The following is a 21,450-nucleotide window of genomic DNA, read 5'->3' as shown; positions in this document are numbered from 1 at the left end:
TTCAACACGATGTATCTGACACAGGGAATAACCATGCAGAGCTCCATGACCACTGCATGGCAATTGTAACAATTGGCTTTGAAACCGGACATTTCTTCTCATAGAATGCCTTCACATAGGCAAATTCCTTCACATAAGAGTGTTGCAGGATGTTTGTTTACAATGTGTGAAATTGTGTCACTGTGACTGGTTTAATAAAAAGCGGAATGGTCAATAGCTAGGTGGAGAGGTTAGGCAGGCCTTCTAGGCAGAGAGAGAAACTCAGAGACCTAGAATCAAGGTGTGCTCAAGAGACACCTGGGAATCACTGGTGTGGGATGTGGAGTGAGGGGAACATGCTTGTACAGCCATCTTGGAAATCAGTATAGCAGTTTCTCAGAAAATTGGGAGTCAATCTACCTCACGACCCAGCAATACCACTCTTGGGCATATACCCAAAGGTTGCATACTCATACCATAAGAACATTCGCTCAACTATGTTCATAGCAGAATTATTCACAATAGACAACATCTGGAAACAACCTAGATACCCCTTACCTCAACTGAAGAATCAAGAAAATGTGGTACATTTACATAATGGAGTACTACTCAGTGATAAAAAATAATGACATCTTGAAATTTTCAGGAAAATAGAACGAGGAAAAACCATCCTGAGTGAGGTAACCCAGACCCAGAAAGACAAATATGGTATGTATTCACTCATAAGTGATATTAGGCATAAAGTAAAGGATAATCAATCAGACTACACTTCACGATTCCAGAGAAGCTAGGTAACAAAGAGGACCCTAAGAGAAACATACATGGATCCGCCTAGGAAGGGAAATAGACAAGATCTTCTGAGTAAATTGGGAGCGTGGGAGGGAGTGGGGAGGGTGGAAAGGGGGAGAGGAGGAAGGACGAGAAATAGGGAGAAGAACATGAAGGATCGGGAAGGTCAAGTTGGGAGAAGGACAGAGAGGGAGAGCAAGGAAAGAAATATCTTGATAGAGGGAATCGTTATCGAATTATCAAGAAACCTGGCACTAGAATGCAGAAGGATGACCTCAGATAAAACTCTAAGCAATAGTGGAGAGGGGGCTGAACTGGCCTTCCCCTGTAATCAGAATGAGGACTACTGTAACTGTCAACCCTTCATCCAGTAACTGATGGGAGCAGATGCAGAGATCCACACTAACCACTAGGCCAAGCTCCTGGAAACCAGTCAAAGAGAGAAAGGAGCAATATCATGATCAAAGGGGCCAAGACCATTATGGGGACACCCACAGAAACAATTGATCCAAGCTAGTGAGAGCTCACCTACTCCAGACTAACACTCGTGGAATTTGCATAGGACCGAACTAAACCCCCTGAATACAGGTGACAGTGAGTGTATTGTGTAGTTTATGAGATCATTGGTAGTGGGTCCAGGGTCTCTTTCTAGTACATGAACTGGCTTTTTGGAGCCTATTTCCTATGAAGAGATACCTTGCTCAGCCTAGACCCGGGCGTGGGGTGGGGTGGGGTGGAAGCCCTTGGTCAGGCCTCAATGAGGTGATGGAATGGACTCTCTGAGGAGTGGATGGGGGGGTGGGGTGAGGGGAAGGTGGAAGGAGTGGGATGAGGGGAGGAAGGAGAACTGGGATTGATATGTAAAATTAAAAATTAAAATTTTAAAAAGAAGAGGAAAGAAGAAGAAGGAGGAGGAGGAGGAGAAGGAGAAGAAGAGGAAGAGGAAGAGGAGGAAGAGGAAGAGGAAGAGGAAGAGGAAGAGGAAGAGGAAGAGGAAGAGGAAGAGGAAGAGGAAGAAGGCGGCCAGGGAGACAAGGAGAGAGTTGGACATACAGAATGGAGAGAGGTAAAAAGCCATGTGGCAGTGTGTAGAGTGATAGAAACAGGTTAATTTGAGTTATAAGAGCTAGCTGGGACCGAGTCTAAGCTAAAGGTCAAGCTTTCATAATTAATAGGAAGTCTTTGTGTCTTTATTTGGGGGCTGGCAGTCCCAGCCAGAAAACTCACTCTAGCAGAGAAACAAGAGAAATAAGGCCACAAATCATGCTTGTGCTTACGATGATTACGCTTGTTTTTCAGATTTTTCAAGGACTTTGGTTCTTCCTAATCTGTGAGGCTTTGATGCAAATTGTTGTCCTTCATTCATGACAGCGCAAATATCTGTCTCCTTCCCAACATCCATCTGGTTCCCAACAGACGCAACTGCCTGTCTAGAAGAGAGTATTTTCAATGCTGAGTAATTCTAGTCAGCGTTTGTCAACCGACGCGCTGGACAGCTTTAGTACACATCCCCAAGCTGTAAGCTGATGCTTCACTAATTCTCTTAAAACCTTATTACAGCCACAGTGTTTGAGGCTGATGAGAGAAGCAATCAAACCGCAGGAAACCGTTTCATGGGTCTTCATACACATTTCTTTCTTTCTTTTTTTTTTTTTTTTTGGATTTTTTCGAGACAGGGTTTCTCTGTGGCTTTGGAGCCTGTCCTGGAACTAGCTCTGTAGACCAGGCTGGTCTCGAACTCACAGAGATCCGCCTGCCTCTGCCTCCCGAGTGCTGGGATTAAAGGCATGCACCACCACCGCCCGGCCTTCATAGTTCATGGCCACATCCACTTTCCCCATGCTAGCTCAGCCCCAACAGACAGACAGACAGACACTCCCTCACTCTGCAGAAGACACAGGGCTGCGCTGAGCCAATGTTTTTAAAATCTAGAGGCTTGAAAATGTATCTACATGATGCTTTCAGGCAAGTTCATGAAACCAAAGTCTGGCTGGAACTAAAGGCATGGGCCACGGCCACTGGGCCAGAACCATTTTTATAAATATTCTACAGCTGCATTTTTCTCTACTCTTGTCCTGGTTATATATTTTTTTCCAGTTGGCATAAGCCAGGGACAACTGGGCAGAGGGAACTTCAACTAAGAAAATGCCTCCATTAGACCAACATAGGCAATGATGGATGTGGGTGGAACCAGGCTATGGGTGAGCAGTGCCACCCCTGTGCAGGTAGTCCTAGGTCATATAGCAAAACAGGCTGTGTAAGCCATTGGGAGCAAGCCAGTAAGCAGCACACACCTCCACAAACTCTGCCTGTGCCCCTGCCTTGGCTGCCCCCAAAGGTCTGTGAACAGGGGTTGTAGATCCAGTAAACCCTTGCCTCTCCCCAGCTTGCTTTTGGTCACGATGTTCATCTCAGCAACAGGAAGCAAAATAGCAAAAATACAAACTGACGCTACTTTTCTCACTGAACTTTTATCTTGGAAAATAAGGAAGTTTATGTGAAAATTTTGTATTATAACCTTTTCACTCTCACCATGTAGACTTTCCACGTGATGCATAATTATATATGATCCTGATAACTTAATTGCTCCCACCTCAATATACCGACAGAGGGCCACTTAAGGAATAGCTATTTTCAGTTCTGGAGGGATGAAATTAAGATTCTGTGCATGCTCAGCTGGGGAGTGTTTGCAGCCTTTTTCACAATAATTTGTGTGCATGCTGCATGTGGGGTACACTTAAGGATTCATCTGGGTGTATCCACCCACATGTGCTGGCCAGTGTGAAGGCCAGAAGTCCACTGTAGAAATCTTTACTCTGCCTTATTTTCTGAGACAGGGTCTCTCACTGAACCTAAGCTCAGTGATTCAGCTATGCTGGCTGGCCAATAGTCTCTGCCTTCCAAGTACTGAGATTACAGATACATTGCTGGGCCTGACTGCTTACATGGATGTTTGGGTTCAGATTAGAAATTCAGGTTCTGATGCTTGCAGAACGGACATTCTACTGAGTGAGCCCTCTGACCAGTCCCTCTTTTCTTTTTGCTTTTCCTTTTTCTTCCATTTCCCTTTCCTCTTCTCCCCTCCATTTCTTCCATTATGTCTTCTTTATCTTTTTTTTTTTTTTGACAGACTTTCTAGCTTAGACTGGATAACTCAAAAATCCCTATGTGGTCAAGGATGAATTTCAACTTTTGTGGTGGTTTGGATGAGAATGGCCCCCAGATGCACATATATTTGAGTGCTTAGTCATCGAGGAGTGGAACTGTTTGAGAAGGGTTAGAAAGATTAGGAGGCGTGACCTTGTTGGAGGCAATGTGTCACTGGGGGTAGGGTTTGAGGTTTCAAAAGCCCATACCAGGTTCAGTCTTTCTCTCTGCCTGATCACTGGATCAGTATATAAAGCTCTCAGCCAATGATCCAGCACCATGCCTGTCTACTTTCTGCCACGATGATTATGGACTAACTATCCAAAACTGTAAGCAAACCCCCAATGAAATGTTTTCTTTCACAAGAGTTACCTTGGTCATGCTGTCTCTTCACAGCAGCAGACCAGTGACTAAGACAGGTTTCAAACATCCTACCAGTAGCTGTTTACAGGAGTGAGCCTTCAGGCAGAGTTGGCAAGGGGTGACTTTCCATATTAGGCCAAAGGTCATTCTTATACCTTCATGAATTACAGTTTAGGCCACACAGTATTCACTCAGACCATCACGGATTGGTGTTCTCTGGGTTTGATCTGGAAATAGCATATATGCCCATAGGTCACTTTCTAATCAAAGTTAGTAAGTCTATCTGCTTAAATATGATACAGCTGACTTCTGAATTAAAAGAGAAGGCTTCAACTAGATATGGTTGTGCACCTCTTCAATAACAGTTCTTGTGAGGTAGAGGCAGGTGAGTTCAAGGCCAGCCTAATGTATATACATAGTTTCAGGTCAACCAGAGGTACGTAGTGAGACCCTGTCTCAATAGAGGTGGTGGTAGGGAGACAGGTTTTAGCTCCAGTGTCCTTTCTCCCATGAGGCATCTGAATTGAAGCTGTTCTCTTGTTCTATGCCTCTGCACGGCAAGAAGTCACAGTATCAACCATTTTATCCTTCTTCCACTTATCATCATTTTAAATCTACACTTTCCCTCCCAAGGTGGGACCTTCTGTTTAGCCACTGGGAAGTCCAAGTTATTGGTAGCAACATCAGAATGTCAGGGCTTCTCCTTCAGATCATTTTCAAGCCTGTGGGTTGTGCTGAGTGAGTGAAGAGACATGGAACAGCACCATTACCTATCTACTTCTAGGATACTTCTGTGTAGCTCTGGTTGAAAGACTATGAGGTTTACCATTAAAAACTAAATTTTCTTTTTTGGCTTGGTATCAGCACTTGTAATCCAAGCATTCAGGAGACTGGGTGGGGTTCAGGAGACCGGGGTTCAGGAGGGTCTTAAGTTTGAGGCATGGGCTTTTCACAGTGAGTTCTAGGTTAAAGTAGAATATATAACAAGACCTTTAATTAAAAAGAAAAAGGTGCTGGAGTCCAGCTCCAGATGAGGGCAGGGTCTGAAGATGAGTAGAGGCAAGAGCAGTGACGGAAGGAATCAAACATGGAACATTTCTTAGTTTCATTTTAGGAGAGAGGGAGGGACAGAGAGGAAGAACTTCCCAGGCAGAGAAGCAGGTCCCAGCACAGGATATAAGGAGTAGGCTAGGGAGGGAGGGAGCCAGGCCAGGGTGGTCGGGAGAATCCTGCAGCCTGACTGACCGGCAGCCAGAGTGCTTCTTCATTTATGCAGAATTTAGTGAGCAGGGATCCATTCATGCTATTCCAAAACGTAGACCAAAATGTTTTTGGTTTTTGGAACTGTGTTTCACTTCCTTTTGCACATGTTTTAGTCATCATTAATAAACTATGGCAGAATGGAGTTATCATTTTCAATGGTCTTCTCTCAAGTTTTGACACCATTGATAAACAGAGTTATCCTTTTTACCCACTAACCCCCACACCCCAATTTTTAAGAATCTAGAGGCATAAGGCAGCCTGTTCTCAGGCTAGGAACTTTTGTGGCTACACGGACACAAGACCAAAACAAAATCCTCAAGCCAACCTGTGTGTATTGTCATGTCCCAAGCAGTGTATTATTAACTATTAATGGTCAGAGTGCCCAAGAAAGTCCTCAGGTCAAAGCTGCTGCGGTTATTATTCAAATTCAGGCATAATACAGTGTTTATATTTTATACTTTTATAGAATTTGTCTGTATGTCTAATCCTGGCATTCTGTTGTTCCTTGGTCACATGACACCACAGTGGCTCTGCATGTGCTGACTTTGCTAAGAAAGGAAGGTCCTCACCTCTTGTTCTTTCATCACCCTTCTACATCATTCTTTGCCTATCAGTATAAGGCTCTGTGCAGGGCAGAGGCAACTTCAGTGGATCTAACTTTGCTGCCGTATCTGCCACGTAACAGCCTGAGTATAGTGGGAAGAGGCTTGCAATCTGAGCTGTGGCCAACTCCTCTAGCCCACCGAATCTTCTTCAATTTTTTGAATTTACTTTGTTTTGAACATCTTGTTCCTGCGTGAGTACAGGGACAGATGTTTCAAGAATGCCTCACAGCCTCATAAAGAGCCCCCTGAGTTCTTTATGTGTGTCACAACCTCCAAGGCACAAGGAAGACCTTCAAGTAGATAAGGATATTTCCCCAAAAGAGGGAGGAATAGAATGTTCAGGACTTTTCTGGGGAAGCTTAGAAGCAGCATTCCTGGAAGAAAGCATAAATAATTAATAAGAAAACTTCCATCAATCCGATATCCCTACATTGTACAAATATTAAAAGTCCCCCAAGTATGCATCAGGGGGAGATGAAAATCAAAGGTGGTATGACGGCCATCATGTGACTCAGCTTTGCTGGATCTTTGCCGAAGAGCTCTGCTGGCCTTGTGACTTTTGCTGTTCCCATCATATACGGTTGTGCCAAAAAGATTAATAAATAAAGGAAAAACAAGAATTGTGGTGAAGAGGAAATGCTTACCAATAATTGTCTGTATTGCCTCTTGCCCAGTTCCACTTTAGAGCCACAATGGGCTAGCTAGCTAATGAATACTCAGGCCAACATGAAAGTTGACTTATAAAATACATCACTTGACTGTTGTGGACAGATTTTCAGTTCTTCCAAAGCAGATGTTTCAGTTGTTGATTCTAACATTCCATATAGCCCATTATTAATCGGAGGATGATTATGTATAAATAAAACAAAGGTAAAAGTCTGAAGGGTCTTCCATGGAGGTACCTTTCAGGTCACTGAGTCTGTACAACCTGCTCTGTTCTAGATGGCTCTCACATGAGTACCCATGTCCTGAAGTACATGGCTCTCCTCACCTTTCTCCAGAGCCTGTGAGGCTCTATAGCTGCAATGTATTCTATAGCCCCCCCCCCACACACACACGTAGCTTTGCACATACCTTCTAATCCCCTGTGCCTAGAACTGCCCCCCCCCTTTCTCCCTCCCTTCTGGCCAGCTCTTACAAACTACTTACTATTCAGCTGGCAGGAGGAAAGAGTCTACCATAAGAAGGACACCCTTAGCAGGACCAATCAGGGAGAAAAGGAAGGCAGAAGTCTGGAGAGGGGATGGTCTTGGAAGTCTACAGGACTTTCAACCCAGAGCTCCTAGGCAGATTCTCAGCCCTGAAGCCCCTCCCAGCTCCTTAGTGGGAGCAAAGTCTGTCATCCTGTTCTCCATTGCTCTGTTTGTGGCTGGTCCTCTTCTGTTTATCTCTGTCACTTCTTTTGCTTTCTCTGCATCCAGGCCCGGAACCCAAAAGATGCCCCCTTAGAGGGGCCAAGCCCAGTTTTCCCAGTTGGCCTAAAGATTCCCCAGCCCTTATTCAGTTGGAGGCTAGAGGTGTGTTAAGTTCAGAGATATGGTCCATCAGATCAGCTATTGAAGTAGATGTTATTGAGGTTGTTAGTAGTCAGAGGTTATGGCTCTTGACTTACAACACTGTAGGCTATTATGATAGTCAAGAAGCGGTCTGCGGTATCTTTATACAAATGTAGCATCTTCAACTTAGTTCTTTGCTTTCTGTGTTTCCTTTGATTTATAGATTAAAATATGCTGTATGTAGGATTTTTTTCTATCTCCAAATGTCAGTGAGATTTTAGGAGGTGTGGAGGAGAGTGTATAAAATGTCCCAGTGAGTGACCCCTCACCCATACTCCTGTGAGTGACCCCTCACCCATACTCCTGTGAGTGACCCCTCACCTATTCTAGTTTTGTACATTAATTAAATGAAAGTTGAGAATTCTTTATAATGACTAGCGAAATATAAACAAGAGCAATGAGATTATGTTATTTTATAAATGGTTGTGGGATAATCTCCTACTTGGAAAAAATTCACTAGGATCTAGATATCACATGATAAACTGAAATAAATTCCAGCTTCAGAAGATCTAGCCCAAGGAAAATGTCTCAATGCTTTGTTTACAATGGTACACCTTGAAATATATCCGCATTAGAAACTAACTGGAAACGAACGAACTACAGATCTAAGTATAGTGAAAATGAATGCCCATGAACCTGAACCTCCAAGAACCACTACAATGTTTGGTGTAATTTAAAGTGATTTCTATTCATGCAGAGAAAGTTTGTCTGCCTGCATTGACTTTAGAAAAGGACATGATATAAAACAGACACATTCATATAGTCAGAGCAACTGTTATAATAAAAACCATGTGCAACACACGGCAAAATAGCACTGAGTAACGGCAGCTTGTACAGTTTGACAAAGCTATTTTTCAACTTTTATAAGCATCTTTATTTTTCATATTCTCTATACTGTATAAAAATCAAGAAGGGTTTTTTTATTAAGTAGGTGGGAAAAAATGAAAGTTCATTCTGAACACAACTGGTCAAGTTATCAAATCTGAAAGAAAAGCAAATAAGAATGAAACAGGAAAGAAAAGAAGGGAAGTAGGGGGAAAAGGAGAGAGAGAGAGAGAGAGAGAGAGAGAGAGAGAGAGAGAGAGAATTTTAGTGGGAAAATATCACGTGCAAATATCACGTACAAACAACTAACGGGTAATTTCTAAGTTTAGAACAACTTGCCCACACAATCTTACAGCAGTTGTGTGAACACAAAAGAAATTACAGGCCCTCCCTGAACTACACCTGGCACAGAGACTATTAAAACCTCACATAAAAATCTTTCTGCGAGGACTTCAGCCAATTGTCTGTTTAATCTCACACTGACAGCCCTTGTTATTAATACTGTGGCTAAACACAGTGGTTTCAAAAGTAATTGATGTGGCTGGTCTGGCAGCAGGAGAGGGCTATCCGTACTAACTCGTATCAAAATGATTACTACAAGCCTCCTAGTTTTTCCTTGAATTCTCCCCCTGCTGAAAACGTCTTGAACAGTCACAGGGTTCACTGTGCCCACTCTTACAGCAATGGGCCTTCTTAAGTAAACTAATTCATTCTTCACGCTGTGTTCTTGATGTCCACAAACCCCCGTGAGTACTGCTACAGTAGCCTTCGCATTCTGCAGCAGGGAGATTCTGCATTCTAGAGGGTTTAATCAGTCTTACAAAACACCCCAATGTACTTCCTGTGCCAAGGCCCGCCCTTAGGCTGTGGCTGCTTGCCAGTGGGAAGAGCCTGCCTCCCCAAGGACACATAACCTTTACCAGCTTCCTAAAGTAGGCCAGAGGTGCCTATCAGCTCTCTCAGGACTGTTTCTGTAGCAACCATGGCCACCTTCGTGGAGCTCAGTACCAAAGCCAGGATGCCCATCGTGGGCCTGGGCACCTGGAAGGTAGGTGTGCAGGCGTTGGAAAACTCCTTCTTTCAAGCGGGGGGTGGTCCTGGGCATTTTCTCCTTTTTGCACAGCGTCTGCAGAAGATGGGGGTTGGAATCCTAGAGCCAGGACCCAGCTTGCTTTCAGCTTCTGCCCTGCTTCAGTTCTCAAAGCTCAGACTGGCTTTTCCCAGCCGGCTGACAACTTCCCAAACAAGTGTCAGGTTTCCAGCTGTTTCTGGACTTGGCAATGAACAACAAAAATACCGTCTCTAGGCAGTTAGTCTTTTTTTGTGAGCTTTTCCTCTGAATCACTTCACAATTTACAGGTTTGAGCTGTGTGTTTCCAGTTGGGTTATTCCGAGAGAGAGCACTGAGTTCCAAATGACCCACCTTCCCTTGCTGTCCATGGGGAAGAAAGGACTCCATTTGGAACATCCGAGCGGCCTGGGAGCCTGAACTGGCGCCTGCACTTTTTACAGGGACCCCCATGTGTTCCCACACATTAAAGCCTGAGCCGGCTCAAGATGACAGAGAGCCTGGCCTAGGAGTCCGCTCGGGTCCCACGCTGGCTGTAGTCATCTCTCTTGCCAAGTGCTCCAAGGCCCGCTCCAGGGCGTAGTGAAGCGGATTTGCTCCGTATCAGAAATTTCACATCCACCGAAGCAACAAACAATCACTTGGAGATCTCCAGGGGAATCTACTCACCTGGAAAAAATCAGCGGAGATGAACTTTCAGAGTTCCCACAGTGATGCAGGTTCTGTCCAGGAGTCGTTTTCAGGATGGGGTGCTGCTGGAAAGAACAATGAGCTAGCTCACCAGTGCAGGTGCAGGGGGATCGGTCTTGAGCATGGACCCCAGTGCCTCTGAGTGGCTGGCAGCAATTCCTTGGCCCCATGATGGAATACTTGTTGATCTCTGCTATATACATTTCTCTACGTTTGACAACTCCAGAAAGAATGTCTAGACTTGGTGGGAGGTGGATTTACTTATTGTTGTCTGAGACAGGCTCATGCAGCCCAGGCAGCCTTAGAGCTCATTAAGTGGCTGAGACTGGCCTTGATCTCCTGACCCTCAGCCCCCACCTCTACCTCCCAAATGCTTGGAATTATGAACATGGGCCACCACACCCAGAATGTGAGCGTTTTTTTGCTTTTATTTTTAACCAGACAGTGATGCGTTCCAGGCTGTTCTCTAGCCTCACTATCCTCCTGCCCTTGTCCCTCCTGTACTTGGGACGCAGGCTTGCACTATTATACTTGACTAACAGCGAGTTCTGAGTTTTGTTTTTGGAGGCAGGGTCTCACTGTGTAGCTGTGGCTAGAGTGGAACTTGTGTAGAAAAGGCTGGCCTCAAAGTCACAGAGATCAGCCCGCCTCTACGTTTATACTGCTGGGATTAAAAGTGTGTATTACCATGCCTGACTTAACTTTTTTTTTTATACATGTTTTGTTTGTTTGCTAGTGTGGTTGTGTGCATGCAAACATGTACATTTGTACCTTTATGCCATGGCGTGTATGCGGCCTTTGGAAGGATAGTTTGTATTAGTCAGCTCTCTCCTTCTACCATGTGAGAGCTGGGGATTGAACTCAGGTCCTAAGATTTATCAGCAAGTCCCATTACCCTAGGAGTCACCTTGCTTCCTCTGAGAAGTGAACTTTAAGGGTTTATTTTCCTAATCCAATATCTGCTTGGCTGGTTGAAATTGGGAGAAGGTATTTCAAATGTCTTTTGTTTTTTTATTTCTTATTGACAGAAATGAAAATCCATTGCTGTGTAGTTTCCTATTTGTTCCCCCTCCCGAAACAGTGAATATATAATGGATTGCATATGGATATGCAACCCTATGCATGCCTTACTAAGTGACAGGCGGTACACCAGAATCTTTATGTTCATTGTTGAAAGCAAGCAACGTAAGGACCTTATCAGGTAGGCTGTCTTGACTGCTGTTTTGCAGTCAAGGTATAAAAAAAAAACTGCAATCTGCTCAGCCTCCGAACTCTACTCATGGGAGAGTTCATATTAACTTACAACAACTATAGTTTAAGTGTTTATAATTGTCTGGGGTCTGAGGATTCTTCTGGTCCACTCTAGATTCGAGTTTAGTCTTTAGTAAGTTGCAAGGGGAGCCTAGCAACTGAAGAGCCTTCAAGATCAGCTTAGATTAGAGAAGAACTCGGTTTTGGCTAAGACAGAACATGGGTGATAATCACAAAAGCAATTCACAGTTTAGGATAAAACATATGAATGAAGATCAATAGATGAAACCAATTATATTATATGCTAACCATAAAAATTAATAAAATGATTCAGTCTTTTCTTCTGAAGAGTTTTCCAAAGGATGTTTCCCTACTCCTGACCCCAGTCTCTATTTGAAATAGATCCTAGCCAGGCTGTGGTTTTGGGAATCTGACCTATGTGGAGCCTTCCAGAGGAAGACTTGGAAGAATGTCTTCTAATGGTCTCTTCTGTTGTCTTTCAGTCTCCCACTAATAAAGTCAAGGAAGCTGTGAAGGCCGCCATTGATGCTGGGTACCGCCACATTGACTGTGCCTATGTGTATCAGAATGAGAATGAAGTGGGGGAAGCCATCCAGGAGAAGATCAAGGAGAAGGCCGTGAAGCGGCAGGACCTCTTCATTGTCAGCAAGGTAGAGTGGCCCACTTGGTGGACTTCAAGGCAGGTAGAAGTATCTGGGAATGGGCAGCTTCAAGAGTTTATCAGCTACCCCCCTCTCTGCTGTATTCTCCCAGATCCTCTCACCCACCTTCATTCTATCTATGGATGTTTATCCATGCCAAATCAGTACTAGTAAGAAAACGCTGACGCTAGTCTCCTACTGTATTGGATCTCTTATAGTAGTGATGGCTTCATTGAGCCTCCTGGTGTTCTTGACCTCCCTGTTTTCAGCAGTGGGATCTACACTCCAAGGGACAGTAAGGGGTATGGTTGGGATGGCCTCTGAACCTTACTGCTTGCTTAATGCGACTGCGGTCTCAATGGCCCTGGTCTTGATGTTCTCAGACATGTGTGGTTTGAAAACGGTGGGAGCATTATTTCTTGTCATGTACAAATTTCCTTTTATTTCGAACCAATAAAATGTGTGAATTATAAATTGTTTTAAAAAGCAGAGGTGTTGAACGTTAGGTATTTGGGGAGCTTTGGCTCTGTGCTGGCGCATGCTTGTTCAAGGAAATCGTAACGGGCCTGACACACAGCCCCAGTGTTGGCGTGGGTATGACTGATGGACTTGGGGATCAGAGCAATGAAAGGGTCATCTGCTCCCAGTGCATCAGGATACTTGAACTTTAAGGGTCAGACACAATTTCTTCCATCTGAGAACTGACAGCCAAAGAAGAGACTAATATGGGAATGTCAACTTCTAATGAGGGATCGAATGTGCTAAATGAAACAGAATACCAAGAGCGTGGAAGAGGACATAGGCATGACCTTGACCTTGTTGAGGGCTGGTGACCTATTCTAAATATTAACTAAATGTATTATAAACCAATGGCCTGACCTGGTTTTAGATCAACAGCAAATCTCAAAGGAGGGAGGGTGACCGTGGAGTGGCCCTTTCTTTACCCCGTCCTAACGTCCTCATGTCACACTCTGCAGCTGTGGTCCACCTTCTTCGAGAAAAGCCTGGTGAAGAAAGCCTTTCAGAAAACCCTCACGGATCTGAAGCTGGACTACCTGGACCTGTATCTAATTCACTGGCCACAGGGATTCCAGGTTTGAGCTGCTCTTTGCCCCATCTGTAGCAGCTGAGCAAATATCAGAAACCAGCAGCTGTGCCTGAGCTGGGGTGGGGGATGGGCTGTATCAGGAGTTCTGTGCACAGGAGAAAGTCAATGGCCTAGAAGGCACATAGGTGGAACTTTCTGTCCTGCCAGCCAACTCCCAAATAACCACACAAAGATTTATTGTTAATTATAAATACTTAGCCGATGGTTTAGGCTTGTTACTAACTAGTTCTTACAACTTAAATTAATCCATATTTATTCATTTACATGCTGTCACTTGGCTCATGGCTTGTATCCTCATCTTCTACATGTCCTGCTTCCTCTGTGTCTGGGTGGTGACTCTGCCCTTCCTCATCCCCTTGCTCTCTCTCTAAGTGCTGCCTAACCTCTCCCTGCCTGGTTATTGGCCATTCAGCTCTTTACTAAACCAATGAGAGCAACGCATCTTTATAGTGTACAAAAAGACCGGTCCACAATAAAAGCAGTCTTGGACTATGTGTGGGAGCACCATGTGCTTATGTTATGTTCTTACAGTTGGTTTGAGAGAAACTGATTCTCAGCCAGGCGGTGGTGGCGCACGCCTTTAATCCCAGCACTTGGGAGGCAGAGGCAGGTGGATCTCTGTGAGTTCGAGACCAGCCTGGTCTACAAGAGCTAGTTCCAGGACAGGCTCCAAAACCACAGAGAAACCCTGTCTCGAAAAACCAAAAAAAAAGAAAAAAAAGAAAAAAAGAAAAAAGAAAAAAGAAAAAGAAACTGATTCTTGCCAGCTAAGACAAACTGCAAACTGGCCTGTCATCTTCCTATTCATTCCCAGCCCAGTCCCTTGAGCAGAGAGGGTGCGAATCTCTTGGGACAGTCTTGTATGACACACATCAAGGATCAACCTTTTGCGTTTATAGCACCCCTGCACGGAGAAGTACCATCCGGGAGCAAAACCCAAATATAGGAAAGTTGGCAGATAATATAATCTGGAAAGCTATGGCTCCATGCCTGGGACCCCATTCCTGTTTGTTCCTCAGAGTTAAAAAACAAAAAGTTGAGAAGGGTCTGGCAAGATGGTTCTGCTTTTAAGAACACCGGTTGCTCTTCTAGAAGATACAGGTTTAATTTTTAACACTAACACGGAGGCTCATAAGGGTCTGTAACTCCAGTTCCAAAGACTCAGACATTCTATTCCTGCCTCCACAGGCAGTTGGCAAGCATGTGGTTACACAGACAAACATGTAGGCAAAACAGTCATTCACATAAAAACAAACAAACAACAACAACAAAAACACAAAATCTAAAACCAACAAAATCTTTTTAAAAAGTGAATGTAGGGGGAAATTGAAGGGATGTGAGTTTTCATTCTACTGTACATGTGACCAGTTTGGGTGATGATCGCATACTATACTAAATTTCAGATTTAGGCTGCAAGGAGAGACACTGGCTAGTATCCTCCCCTGCTAGCCATGCCATTTTCATATAACCCTCGTCTAATAACCTTGAAGCCAAAATGCCCCACCGAGTATCTATGGATTTAGGTATGTTGAGTTAATCTCCGTGGTGACAATAATAGCTTTGACAATGTACTAAGGACAGATGGTCAGACCTGTCTGCCACAGTCACACGCAGGGTTTCCATCCCACAGCGGACTTCCACATAGATGGATCTGAACTTTTCTGTGACAAATGGCTGTGCGGGCATTTCTCTTTGGGAATCCATTGCCCTCAAACCTTGCTTTGCAGAACCAGGCATCCAAATGTAGGTCCTAATGAGGTTTTTGTCTTGCGTTTACAGGCTGGAAATGAATTTTTACCAAGAGACGAAAAAGGCAACATTCTCGTCAGTAAAGCAACATTCTTGGATGCTTGGGAGGTAGGTTCCTACTCCTTTGTACGTTTTCAGAGATAAAAACTTCTGTCAAAACCCCTTGACACTCCAACCTGATCTGAAAATGCCCAAGTGCCCTGTGTCTAACTTCACCACTCCTGTTTCTCTCTTTTCTATTCATGTATTTGATTGGGGGGAAGGGGCGCTTGTGGAGGTCAGAAGCCTTGTGTGGGATAAAGTTCTCTGTCTCAACTATGTGAGTTTCTGGGAATAAAATTTAATCTCTCCAAGTCAAACAGATTGATTCTGATTTTTCTCTGAAGCCCAAGTAGACTTTGAATCATGAGTGTCTTGCCTCAACCCTCCCAACTTATCTGGGATTGTCAGCCTACACCCTGGCCTATCCGCTGTTGTAATTCCTCTCTTTGCTGTCCAACACAGCTTGATGTGTGTGAGGAAGGCCTTGAAGATATATGGGCCCTGGTAGGAGTGCCTACCTGGGTACTGTAAAAGGGCTGGAATCTATCCTACTGACTACCTGCTTAGCCCAAAATGGAATCAACCCAAGGATGTAGGATTATTATCCACAGTGATCTTCTTCTAAACTTTCCCAAAGATAATGATCCAACCCTAGAGCAGCAGAACATGAAATTATGATCCATTCTTTGTAAGTTCCTGTCCAGTAGTTGCTAGGATCGAAGCATATACAATGTGTTTGTTGTTGAGACTCTTTCAGTCACAGTGTTAAGGTTTCTGTGAATTAGCCCTCAGCCCAGTGCTAGGGGACCTCAGCTTACTTGACAGTTCAAACAACACAGGAATCAAAGAGGGAAGGAAGGAATTGTCCGATCCCAGGAGAGACATTAAAGAGAGTTTGATTTGGGCCTGGAAAATAAAGGGAAGAAAGATGGATAAACCATGAACAGAAGCCAGAACTTCAGTTTTCCTTCTTGGTTACAGCTGAGCAGGGGAGGGGTAGAAGGGCTGGAACCAGCCTTGCAGGCACCACAGTCTAGCTGGAGATTCCCTTTAGTGCTTCACTTGACCTTGCCACACGGGAGCCATTCCTCCTATCCAAGACGAGGCCAACCCAGCATCCCTGTATCCTCCTGCAGCCATCTAACTGATGTTCCTCACTGTCACAGGCCATGGAGGAACTGGTGGACCAGGGGCTGGTGAAAGCCCTGGGCATCTCCAACTTCAACCACTTGCAGATTGAGAGGCTCCTGAACAAGCCTGGACTGAAACATAAGCCAGTGACCAATCAGGTACATTCTCTTTGGTGAAGGACCCTGGTCTGGGACAACTTCAACACTGGGAGGCAATTTCCATACTAGCTACTGAGTCTCATCTCTAAGGTCTGTGTTCAGGATGCTCAGGGAGCTGGGAGGCAGATCTCTGGGTCAGGTTCGGAGCACATCTATCAGTGATTTGCCTTTCGTCTTTGTTTGTATTTGCTCATGTGGAGAAGTCTTTCTGAGCCACTCAGAAAGTGGCTAGTGGCATATTACCCTAGTGATGGAGATGTTTTCTCTTGCAGATTGAATGCCACCCATTTCTCACACAGGAGAAACTGATCCAGTACTGTCACTCCAAGGGCATTGGCATCACGGCCTACAGCCCTCTGGGTTCCCCAGACAGACCTCAGTAAGGCTTCAGAATGTTGTCTCTTCCTTTTAACATTCTTAAAACAGTATTTGGTAACTGGTTAGTAATTCCTAAGACACTAGGAAAAATATGTCTATCTTTGGCAATGTGTTGAGCCACCCGAGAGAATGCAGCTGTAAAAAAATTTGGAAAACCCAAAAGTGGTCCTGGCTGATACTCAGAGAAGAGGCCATTTCTGTCTTGCATGGCTAGGTCATACTTTTCAACTGTTAAAGCTCTGGTCCATAGCTGGACTCCTGCAGAGACACAAAGCTCTCCCTCCCTCCCTCCCTCCCTCCCTCCCTCCCTCCCTCCCTCCCTCCCTCCCTCCTCTCTCTTTTTCCCTCTCTCTCTCTGCCTGTCTCTCAGATGGAGAAGGCTGTCATGCTCAGCCTTGGCACTGTCCTGGCAGTAATGTTCATAGGCATGTAGTAGCCATGGTGATTTTCATGTCAGCCATCTTTCTTCCCCTAGTGCCAAGCCAGAAGACCCTGTAGTACTGGAGATTCCCAAGATTAAGGAGATTGCTGCAAAGCACAAGAAAACTGCGGCCCAGGTAAAATGGAGTGATTCCCCCTATATCTAACCACCCATTCTTGTATTCGTGTATTTTACTTGTATTGCCTTCTTTTAACGCATTGGAGGGGAAGAAATGATAAATCTAAGTTTGTTAGGACCTCCAGGTAAAACCACTGGCATCAGGGAAGGGTTGCCTCTGTCAGTCAGCTTCCTGTCAAACCTCTAGGCTCAGCCTCAAGAACATTGCCATCTGGACACAGTCTCAGCCTCATGGCCACAAGCTTCCCGCCTCCTTCCTATCTAGGGAAATCTGTGCTGCCTCCAGCATCAGGGGCTGTAAGATGAGGCCTGGCAAGTGTCTCTAATAATAGCTAAAGCCACAGAGAAATACAAGTACCTTTTATCAGTTATCTCACTAGGTGGATTCTTTGTAGGTAAGTGGATACCTGATGTCCCCTCTTTGTACACAGGTTCTGATTCGGTTCCACATCCAAAGGAACGTGGTGGTGATCCCCAAGTCTGTGACACCCTCCCGCATTCAGGAGAACATTCAGGTAACATGTGGCCTCATCATTTGCTATTCCCACTTGTTCGAGAGGGGCTGGGAAAGATCCTGTCCTTGAACTTTAATCCCACCCCTTGATTGCCAGTGTGACTTCACGTCTTCCAACTAACTGACCAACACTTGTGCTAGTTAACTGGCCTAAACAGAGCTGTGGCGATTACATGCATGTGGCCATGAGTGGGTTGGAGGCAGGCACCAGCAAAGGCCTGTGAGGTGTGAACGTCTGAGCTTTGTCCCACTGAGGAGATTCCTGTTACTCTTGAGCACTTAGATCACAGGCCCACACTGTCCTGGTCAACTATGGACTCTCTTGGTCTACTCACACACCGTTTTGTAGAAGGTGATGCAACGGATTGAAAAAACCGCGTCTCCTACATGGCTTCAAGGATTTCAGTCATTGTACACTCTGCACACACCTACAAAGCCCCCTTCCAGGACACTGATATCTCTAAATTATCCAGTTGTCATTAGAGAAGAATTTGGAGGCATTATGCCTGAATGGAAGGAACACGTATAATCTTAGATCCCATCAACACTTTCCTTGCTAAGGATGTTTTTGGAACTTTCTAGGTCTTTGACTTCCAGCTGAGTGATGAGGAGATGGCCACCATTCTCAGCTTCAACAGAAACTGGAGGGCCTGCGGCCTGTTTATGTAAGTGGCATCAGGTTAAGTAGGAGGGTGATCAGGGCGTTATCTAAGAAAACAGTGCTCTTGTATCAGGATTTGTGAATGCAGTCACAGATCGATGGACTCGAAAGTAAAACCAGCTGGTTCATACTGGAAACCCTACCACTTACTAGAGATAAGGCCTTGGGTTGTTTGAGTATCACCAAGCCGCTCTATCTACAGAGTAGGATGACAGTATTAATTGCAGCAACCATTCACTGAGTACTAGTTTAGGATATAGCAGACATTTTAAGCTCTTTGCTTATATTAGTATCTTATTTAACACTCATAACCTATCTGTCAATTTCAGTTGTACTTCCCACTTCACGACAATGTGAGAATTTGGGGCCCTTGGTTGTGTGTCAACTTGCTTATGATCCCTCATTATGACAATCTCCTGGGGATCAGGTCACTGTTTGTTACAGACCCTTCTTCATTAATAGTCCTCTCATACTTTTGGGTGACATCATGGTCTGTGTGCCCATCTCATTTCCTCGTGGTCTTATGGGAGCGGGGACTCAGGGAGCAAAACGGGGCTGAATAGACCACTGAAGGATACCTCTTAGGTCACATTTGTTGCTTCTGGGGAACAATTTCTTCTTATGCCTGTTGCTGCAGGGCAAGTCATCTCGAGGACTTCCCTTTCACTGCCGAATACTGACACGGATTCACCTGATGAGGTTGCCCAGTCGCCCTCTTCACGGTGTGCCATCCTTTCATCAGGACTCCTACTGTTGCCAAGCCTACCAGATACCACACCGAGCCAGCCTTGAGAAGACAATTCTGCATTTAGACCTCATGTTCAACTAGAAACAGCCTGTCACAGAGGATGCTTACTCAGCGAAGGACAATGGTTTTCACTAATTAGATCTGGCCAAATGTTTGTCTTACCCTAGGAACACTGGTAATTCTGAGGATATAAAGATCAAACAATACAAATAACAATCATCACACACATTTAGCAGTCAGGAGAGCTTTCTGAACGCCGTGGGTCCAACTTTCACCATTTATACTTTGTAGAAGAGGAAATGAAGCCAAGAACTTGCTGAGGGCCCCAGGTAGAACGTGGCTACAAGAAGTTTCAAAGGAAAGGTGCTCTTGGGGAGAGCTCAGGACAATTTTCTTCCTTCCTCATCCCAAGCCTTCTCCTGGCAGGTACTTGCCTCTTTCCCCAAAGACTTTGTTGACTCTTTCCTTTTCTTGCTCTTCCCTCTGATATGCCATGACAAAGGTCAATGCTGCTGGTAGACGAGTCCTTAAAATTCACACAATTCCACTATTGAGAGAGAGAGAGAGAGAGAGAGAGAGAGAGAGAGATTTATGGGAATGAGGCAGGGAATGAGGGAATCTGGACATGACAACATTAACTGTTGTCGATAATCTGGGATAAGACCTTTTTATATAGAACTCTATTCTTAGAAAGTATGTTAAGAAAACATTCTTAGAAACATTTCCAATTATTTAGGAATATCCACATGAAACATAGTGAGCAAATGGCCATCCATTTTACAAATAAAACAAAACTAACAGTTTGCCATTATTTAGTCCAAATACTTCTTAAAAAGAAATTTATTCAAGATCCAAGTGGTAGTCAAGACAGGGGAGGATCATTCCTCCATCCCTGCTCCCCATGACCGGTGTCCATTGATGGTCACTGACTCACCTCATTCTCTGCTGCTCACAGGCCCACTTACACTCAATTTCCTGCTCTGCATGGTGATGGGGATGGGGGGACACCCACTACCCAAGCTTCCTAGTCAGACAGCTTCCTCTGGGATTGGTCATTGAGGTTCTGTTAGGAAGTTGAACATCAGCAGAAAAAGTCATCATTGTCTGAACACGTGATCCCAGCTCTTCCTAATCAAGTCTCCACATTGCTACTGACTCCTACCAGCTGACAGCGCTTCTGGGATTAGGACATCCCCCTTTCTCCTGTATCCTCTCATCTCAAGGAGTTGTTGGTTGTTTTTACTCTTTGAGGGGCCTGCTACCCAGCTCCCAAATAATCACACGGAGACTTATTCTTTCTTATAAATGCCCAGCCTTAGCTTGGCTTGTTTCTAGCCTGCTTTTCTTAACTAAAATTATCCTATCTATCTTTTGCCTCTGGGCTTTTATCTTTCTCTATTCTATATACCTTTCTTCTTACTCCGTGGCTTGCTGTGTAACTGAGTGGAGGGCCACTGGTGTCCTCTCTTCTTCTTTTCCTGTTCCCCCTTCTCTTTTCTCCTCCTGCTTATTCTCTCTGCCTGACAACTCCACCTATCCTTTCTCCTGCCTAGCTATTGGTCAGTCAGCTCTCTATTAGGCTAATCAGGTGTTTTAGACTAGCAAAGTAATACAACCTCACAGAGTTAAACAAATGTAACATAAAAGAATGCAACACATCCTTAAATCATTAAACAAATGTTTCACAGCATAAACAAATGTAATACATCTTAAAATAATATTCTGCAACAAGAAGTGGTGGTCTCTTTTCTCCTGAGCTCTGACAGGAAAAAAAATAACCTCAGGAAAATGAACCGTCTCGCTCCTTCTCCCCTGATTCCTCCACTAAGGGCAGCAGCATCTCTTAGCTCAGCTTCATCTGTTTATGAGTGAACAGCACTGGAAAGCCAGTGTCTGTGGCAGCGCTCAGCCTCTGGAGTCTTCTGACTTAACTCTGTTCTCCTGGGAAGCTGGAGGCCAAGTTCTGGGACAAGCATGCAAACACAGGCCTCATAATATCAGCCAGCAACATCAGCCCTTAAGAGTTCACCAGACAAGGAACCCCACAACCAAAGCCCTTTGCTTTGCCCCACTGGAGGCCTGCCCTGCTTCCTCACAGTGCAAGCACGGGCTGGCAGCCAAGGCCATTTCCAACTGCAGAAGAGAGGGTGGGGCTGCTTCAGGAGCTGCAGCCTGGATCAGCCAGTGGCTCCCAAGTCTAGTT

General features: G+C 44.8%; 1 protein-coding gene across 1 annotated transcript; it reads left to right on the top strand.

The window, feature by feature from the left end:
* Positions 1–9,410: 9,410 nt before the first annotated feature.
* LOC130882674 (aldo-keto reductase family 1 member B7-like) lies at positions 9,411–20,970 on the top strand. The gene is made up of 10 exons (XM_057782967.1): positions 9,411–9,575; positions 12,041–12,208; positions 13,177–13,293; positions 15,087–15,164; positions 16,265–16,387; positions 16,660–16,766; positions 17,241–17,322; positions 17,756–17,839; positions 18,421–18,503; positions 19,137–20,970. Exons 1-10 carry the CDS (start codon positions 9,510–9,512, stop codon positions 19,177–19,179), a joined length of 951 nt encoding a protein of 316 aa, XP_057638950.1. The 5' UTR covers positions 9,411–9,509; the 3' UTR covers positions 19,180–20,970.
* The last annotated feature ends 480 nt before the right edge of the window (positions 20,971–21,450 follow it).

The sequence above is a fragment of the Chionomys nivalis genome, chromosome 1 (genome assembly GCF_950005125.1).
Source record: "Chionomys nivalis chromosome 1, mChiNiv1.1, whole genome shotgun sequence".
Lineage (NCBI taxonomy): Eukaryota > Metazoa > Chordata > Mammalia > Rodentia > Cricetidae > Chionomys > Chionomys nivalis.
This window is presented reverse-complemented; position numbering and strand designations above follow the sequence as displayed.